We start from the raw sequence: 7,395 nt of genomic DNA, 5'->3' as shown, positions 1-7,395 counted from the left end.
TAGGTAAGCGCGAGATGCATCTCCTCCCGCAGAAGGACTGGCAGCACTTCCTGTACCGCGGACACTGCCAGTCGGCGTAGCACTCGTTCGGCGGGTTGACCACCATGCAGGTGAAGCGGACGGGTGGGCAGGACCAGGTGCTGCCTGCAAGAGGAGGGAGTTGTTTGCTCCAGGCTGCCGGCAGCTGGGGGGCCCTGGGGAGATGATCCCCAGCAAATGGCCCCCTCTTCTCCCTTCCCATCCCAGAGGATCCCCGCAAACACGGCTCTTCCCCAGCCCCTCTGCTTTTCCTCCCTGTACCTTATTCTAGGATATCTCATACCTGTCGGCAGCTCCGTCCAGAGGATGAGCATCCCCACCAGGAGGAGGGCGGCCACTGACTTCATGCTGCTGTGTCCCTGAGAGGTGCGAGCGTGACGAGCTGGGGGACGCTGACATTTAAACTCCTGGGGAGGATGGGGGTGGGGAGTTGGGCTGGGCCTGTGCTGATGTTCTTATCTTTTTCTCTGCTGTTGCATTGTGTTTTCCGGAAGCTTTTTCACAAGATACAAACAGGATTGTTCAATTGCTCAAAAAGCAGTTATTCCATTGCACAACTGTCCCCTGCAGCCACACCTGGGGCTGACGGACAAGCCAAGGGGAGATGGTCCAGGGCATCGTCCCCCAAGCAGGCTGGAGGCAGTGGAGCTGCTCTCTCCTGGGCAGGCACACTTCACCAGGAGAAGCCATCATGGTGACCGTGCAGTGTTCCCTTCTGGGTTTCCCTCAGTACCCTGCTTCCATGTGGGCCCACAAACGAAACCCTACAGCACAATCCAGACCAGCAATGGTCCAAAGAATGGGGCTGCCTATGCCTTCCCAGGGATGATCCACCAAGGTTTTCCTAGAGGAAATCTGCCCCAGCCCCAAACCCTCCTGGCTCCTGCCCTGCTGGTGGTGTGAGCTAGTGTGGGGAAAGCAGCTTTGGCTCAGCTGAGGGTGAGCTTTCCCAAGCTCTGTAGGGGTCACCTGAACCCTAGCATCTTCTCTGGGTGGCTGCTGCCGTGCGGGAAGCAGGTTGGTGCTGGAAGAAAGTGGCTGGCCTCACTGGGGTAGGAGCATTAGCTCCGTACAGCCCTGTCATTGCCCAAACATCCCTGGTGTGACTGAGCCCGAACTCTTGACGGCTGCAGGGATAAGAGGCTGTAGTCCTTGCTCAGAGGGCAAAGATCTCACCAGCCTTCAGGCCTCCATCTTCTCCCTCACAAGGAGATTGCATCCTCCCTCCGGGCAAAGCTGTTTTCTTTAGGTGCTCTTGGGCAATGGGAAATTACTCCATTTCCCACCAATGTCAATGTCCCCCTTGTCTTGTGTAACAGGTTCCTGGAGCCTTTCCTTGGGATTTCTGGGGCTGGCAGGAACCCAAGCTGTGCTGGAAACAGGCGCTGGGAATGCCCTTGGAAGGGCAGGCACCCCGCAGCCAAACATCCCCTGGTCCAGTAAAGGGCAGGCTGGGGCAGCCCATGATTTCACAATCACAAGGGCAGGGTAAGGAGCAGCAAAAGCCCAGGCATCGCCCTTACATCTCCATGCAGTCCCTGAGCCCCCCGCCATAGCTCTGCTCCAGCCCCTGGAGCCCCCACTTTCCATCCAGGGCATGGTGGGCATCTCACTGGGCCCTTTCCTGCTCAGACTTCCCTTCTCATGTCTCAATGTGCCACATTAAGTGGACCTTAACTCATGGGATATCTGTTAATTATTTTCCAGTTTCCCTAATGATTCTGTGGCTGCATTTAGCTATTTGTGAAGTCATTTATTAAATAACCGAGAGAATATTTAGCCAACCCAAATAGACTTTCTGGGCTGTGCACCAATAATTTTGCACTTTTAATGAGAAATACAAGCAGTGGATTAATTTTTAAGCAATCTTTGGGCGTTCAGCTGCTGCCAGAGCTGGAGAAGACAGTGCTGTGCTCCCAGCTGGTGCCAGGATCTGGCCGAGGCGGTGCTTGGGGCTGCACCTCCAAGAGAGGGGAAACAACAAGGAGCAAGGCTTAGATTTAGCTGCAGAGAACTGGGGGGGAAGAAATCCATCTGAAGGACTTTTGATAGTGCTTTATCCATAGCAAGTCCATAGGGGAAAAATCTAAAATATGCTTCTATTGCAAACTCCCACGGAATAACCCAGACCATGGCATTTCTGTGCACAGGACCGCCTGCAGTCCCCGTGTTGCACTCTGCCACCTCCCCAGGGTCCCGTAGAGCCATCCCCATCCCACACTGCTCATACTGTCCTCCCTGAACAGCACTTTGTGAGCCTCCTCCCCAGGCAGCAAGGCCTGAGCTGTGCAACGCCGAGGATGCTGGTGGCTGACGCTGCAATTTCCCAGCCGGGCCAGGGCTCTCTGGTTTGTTTTACTTAGGGATGGCAAGGAGGGAGGCCAGCAGCCCCTGGGCCCCCGGCTCAGGGCTTGACCATGGCCGAGCCCCAGCCTTAGCAGGGTGGACAAAGCACCCAAGGGACACTTTGTGTCCCACCAAGCAGCCCTTGTCCCCTGCCAGGCCATGCAATGCTTTCAGCCTGACACCAAGCTCCGTCCACCCATCCCCAGCTCATGGCTGAGGATGCTCCGCTCGCCCCCGGGCCAGGTCCACCGCCTCGGGGTGCCCGGGAGAAGGGGGTGCCCCCACCCCAGCGCACCCTCATTAACGCTGGTGTCTGGTGCCATCTAGTGAAAAGCCATTAACGAGGCTCTGTAGGACCACGCAGACACGGCCCTGCTCCCAGATGCAGTCCCATAGCCTGTCCTGGGGATGCTTTCCCGAAAATCCCACCTCGGCTGATGCCCGGCTCCTGCTGTCCTTCCCTGTGCCTCCCACTTCCCCTCTCACACCGATGATTTTCTATCCCGGAGACCACACCGTGCTGCCAACCCTCGTCGCGCCTCTCCGTCTGTCAGTCCAGCTCCACCTTGTCTAGAACCTCCCTTAATATTTGCCAAAATTACATTGGGCCAGCTGAGGCTTAATCGTGCCCTCAGGGCTTGCCATTATCTGCTCTAATCAAGCCTGTTACTAAATTCCAAACTCAGCTAATTGCTTTTTTTTTTTCTTTCTTTCTTTCTCTGTTGTTTTTTAATTTTCTCTGCAGTCACTGTGTATTTTTTTAGGGTGCTGTATACAAAGTAGGGAAGTCCCAGCCCCCAGTTCTGGGCTTGCAGCACACTGGTGTGGCTTGTTGGTCACCAGGGCCAAGTCCCCCATGGGTGTAATGGCCCTGCACCACTGACTTGGCACGTTTACACCCCCATAAAAGAGGCGTCGAGCTCCCTGTGCTCCAACAAGTGCAGGCTCCAAAGCAAAGACTGGGGATGGTGACACAGTGCCTGGCTCCCTCCAGCCAAGGCTGGTCTGCAGCATCCTGGAGTGCCCACGGAGCAAGGATTTTCCTGAAGGATTTTTGGAGCCCGAGGATAGGGGCCCTTTGCAAAAGCCAGAGGACCCTGTTCTGACACAGAGATGCCCCCACGGCCCTGCAGCCCCGCTGAAAGGAGAGGGACGTGTCGTACAAATCTTCAGGGTGTTTATTGTCAGGATAGAAATTTCCATATATAAAAGAAGTGTTTAAAAATAGCACTACCCTGCTCTCAAAATGAAATATATATATATATACACACACACACACGTAGATATTTATAGAAAGAATTATTACCATTTTGCTATGTAATAAAAAACCAAACAAGATAATAACCGATTCCCAAACAATTCCACCAAAACAGGGGCAAGGGGATCTGCTGATTCCTGCCACCCTCTTTCCCATGGGTGCACACCTGGGCACCATGCCGGGAGCCGGCCGGGTGAGCCGGGTGGCACACATCCCTGTGCACTGCCCGCGGCGCCCGGCTCTCCTTGCCCTGCCCCACCACTTGGCAGCAGATGCTGAGACAGCAGAAGCTCTCAGGGTGCGATCACTGCAGGTTTTTTTTTCCCTTGCAAAGCAGCTTGCTGGGCGCTGGGGGCTGAGGGGGCTGCGCAGGGGCTGGTTCATCCCAGCCCCTTTGAGAAAAGTCCGGGTGTCATGTCTCCTCATTCCAAGCCCAGCCTGCCCACGCAGACATCCCACCTCATCCCAGACCTGCCAGTTTGGAGGAACAACGCAACAGCAAAGGCTGAACCCTTTGGCTTCGTAGCAGGGGTTTTTGCTCGAGTTCTTTTTTGGTTTTTTTTAGGATTTTTGTTTTTTTAAATACACTCTGTGTCCCCCCTTGGGATTTTACAATACAAGAACAAACACTGATGCTTTACAATAACCTAGCAATAACAATGCCACATAGCTACTGTACGTCCCCGTGCCCCGTCCGAGTGCTGCAGTCCTCTGCAAGGATCATTTCTTGTTGGCAATCTGCTTTTCCAAATCTTCAAGTCTGGCAGTCATCTGAGCAAGTGAACGTGCTAAGGAAACAGCGTGAGCTGGACAGTCTGGTGGGCAAAGGGCTTTTTCCCCTTGAAGGAGCCTAAAATTTTCCCCACTCCCATTTATCCACCTCTTCCTTCCCTGTGTGCAGTCTGTCCCCAGGCTGCCCTGCACCCCGGCAAGCCCAGGCATCACCCCAAAGGATATTTTTCTCAGTCAGGCTCTGCAGGATGGCCACGGTGTTCGTCTGGAACTGCACCAGCGCCTCGCACTCACACGGGCTGCGGATCTCCATCTCCCCTTTGCCCTCCTCTGTGACCGTAGGGGTTTGGGTGCAGTCAGAGGCACAGCCCTGTGGTGCCTGGCTCTGCCCTGCTCCCGCACAGCTCGAGTCCCTTGTCCCCACAGCCACCTGCTGGGGCCAGACCTGAGCCTTGGGGCTCTCCCTTTTTCCCCTCTTTTTCCAGCCTTGCTCCTTTTCACCAGGCTGCATCCCTGCTAGCGCAGCGAGCTCGCTGCCAGGCATCCCGCCAGGCATCCCGCGGGCCATGCACGCAGTCACAGCATGCCGAGGACAGCCAGTGTGGAGCTTTGGTTTGCCTTCGAGCCGGGGTGGCGGGGGGGACGCTGACCCCAGGTCTGCAGCCCCACTGGAGCCCCTGGGGGTCCCAAGAGCACTGGGGAGTCCCAGCTTGCCCCAGGGCAGGGAGACCTTCACAGTAACCCGTCGTGGTCGTCCTGCACTCGGCAGCAGCAGAAGCGCAGGTCTGGACGAGGAGACAGGCCATCCTCGGAGCCAGGGCAGCACCCCTCAAGGCAGGGCGCGACCCCAGACTCTGCCCGTGCAACAGCACTGGGGCGGCCGCTCACACGCCATCCCTTTTGCATTGAACCCCCCAGCTCCACCTTCTCCTTTTCCAATCCCTCCCTGAGACCCACTCCTATACCCACAACAGCCTGGGGAGATCAAGATATCTTAGGCTCACACCAGCCCAGCTCAGCCCTGGGGCACGAGACACAGGGTGAGAGACACACAAATCACCCACCAGCTCTGCAGGGAGAGGAGGGTCCCCCGGCTCGGGACTGAGCCCCCGTTGTGGCCAGGAGCACCCACCTGGGCAGATGTTCAGCTTGAAGTTCTCCACGAGGTGGGTCATGGTGGTGAAGTCCGCCGAGTAGGAGCCACCGGCTCGGAGGCGATTGCTCTCAGCTCCTCTTCCACGGCCTTGCCAACACCCACGGCGAACATGACGATGCCTGCGTGGCAAGGATGGATCCTGAGCACTGTGCCAGTAGCCCCACATCAAGCAGCCCCAAGCCCAGAGGGAGCAAAGTCAAGGATGCAGGATTTTCCCTGGGCTTCCCAAATACACTGCAGGAATTTGGGAAGGACGGGTAGGAGCGTGGCACCACCGCTGTGATGCAGGCTGCCACAGGAAGGGTGCTGCTCAGAACACCCTGCGACCACGCAGAGGCACGTCCACCCCTGTGGACCCCAAGGCTGGATGCTGCAGCCTCCCCCAGAGCCAGCCACCCCGAGGAACCATCCTGAGATGCCCAAAGCATTGCAATTTGGGGTCCCCGGCCTCCCCACACCTGACTCCTTTGCTCTCCTGGCCCATTCGGAGATGTCATCCTGGGAGCGCCCGTCCGTGAAGACAAGCCCAATTCTGGGCACGTTGTGGGAGAGAGGCCTGGCACCTTCCAGCTCGGAGAAGCTATGCTCCACCATGTACTTAAGGGCAAGGCCCGTCATGGTGCCTTTCTCCATGTACTCCACCTCCATCACTGCCTTCTTGATCTCGTCCGCGCTGTGGTACTTGTTGAGGGGGAACTCGGTGCGGACGCGGCTGGAGTACTGCACCAGCCCCACCCGCGTGCCATGCGGGGATACCTCCAGCAGGTCCACGATGCGGTTCACAAACTGCTTCACCAGCTCGAAGTTTTGGGGCCGGACGCTCTTGGAGCCATCGATCACCATCACCAGGTCAACGTGGCCAGCCCCACACTCTGCAGGCACAAGGGAAGGTGAGAAGGGACTGGCTTGGCCGTGGGCACCATCAGGGTGAAGATGCCCAGGGCTGGGGCACCACATGGACCCCCTGGACCTGCAGCCGGGGTGAGGCCGGGAAGTGGGGCAAAGCGTGCCCAGAGGTCTCAGCCCAAAAACCTCCACTGCCACCCCAGCATCCCCTGAAAGTTCCTCCTAGGTCTCCCTTTTCCCGAACCTTTCCTCAAAGCTCCTGTTGCATCTTCTGGGCCATGTCTCTGAGGACACTAGCCTGCACCCATCCCCACAGCAGCCAGGGCGCTCACTCAAGCCCAGCTAGCTCTCCATCCTCCTTCCAACCCAGCTCAGAAAAAGTCCCACTTAGACACAGACCACGAGCCTGCACCCATCCCCACAGCAGCCAGGGCGCTCACTCAAGCCCAGCTAGCTCTCCATCCTCCTTCCAACCCAGCTCAGAAAAAGTCCCACTTAGACCCCCAGCCTAGTTTCAGGAGCATCGAGTCCAGATGAGGAGGATGCCAAGAGCTGCGTCGCCGTACTCACTGCTGCACGCCTTGCCGTCAGCCTGGAGCTGCCGGCCCTCGGGGCACACGCAGCGGTAGGAGCCCTCGGTGCTCACGCACTTGAACTCGCAGCCGTGATCCACCCCGTTGCAGAGGTCGTTGGCTGAAAGACAAGCCAAGGGCACAGGGTTATCCCCACCCAGGCAGGGTGGCCCAGGAACAGCCCTTCCCCTGGGGCTGCTGCACGCCTTGCCGTCAGCCTGGAGCTGCCGGCCCTCGGGGCACACGCAGCGGTAGGAGCCCTCGGTGCTCACGCACTTGAACTCGCAGCCGTGATCCACCCCGTTGCAGAGGTCGTTGGCTGAAAGACAAGCCAAGGGCACAGGGTTATCCCCACCCAGGCAGGGTGGCCCAGGAACAGCCCTTCCCCTGGGGACCGGGCAGGGCAAAGTATCTGCCGTACACCGCAGCCTGTGCCGCGCCGCCGC

At 57.8% G+C, this 7,395-nt stretch overlaps 1 protein-coding gene across 1 annotated transcript in view; it reads right to left on the bottom strand.

The window, feature by feature from the left end:
- Positions 1-4,363: 4,363 nt before the first annotated feature.
- The window catches only part of LOC104080393 (matrilin-4-like), a 7,241-nt gene continuing 4,209 nt past the window's right edge, over positions 4,364-7,395 (bottom strand). Inside the window, 7 exon segments of the mRNA XM_009582769.1 lie at positions 4,364-4,422; positions 4,601-4,705; positions 5,508-5,576; positions 5,579-5,650; positions 5,990-6,403; positions 6,948-7,070; positions 7,146-7,198. Of these exon segments, the coding sequence (XP_009581064.1) occupies positions 4,364-4,422; positions 4,601-4,705; positions 5,508-5,576; positions 5,579-5,650; positions 5,990-6,403; positions 6,948-7,070; positions 7,146-7,198 (895 nt within the window).

Source organism: Fulmarus glacialis, unplaced genomic scaffold (genome assembly GCF_000690835.1).
Source record: "Fulmarus glacialis isolate BGI_N327 unplaced genomic scaffold, ASM69083v1 scaffold10338, whole genome shotgun sequence".
In the NCBI taxonomy this organism is placed as follows: domain Eukaryota; kingdom Metazoa; phylum Chordata; class Aves; order Procellariiformes; family Procellariidae; genus Fulmarus; species Fulmarus glacialis.
This window is presented reverse-complemented; position numbering and strand designations above follow the sequence as displayed.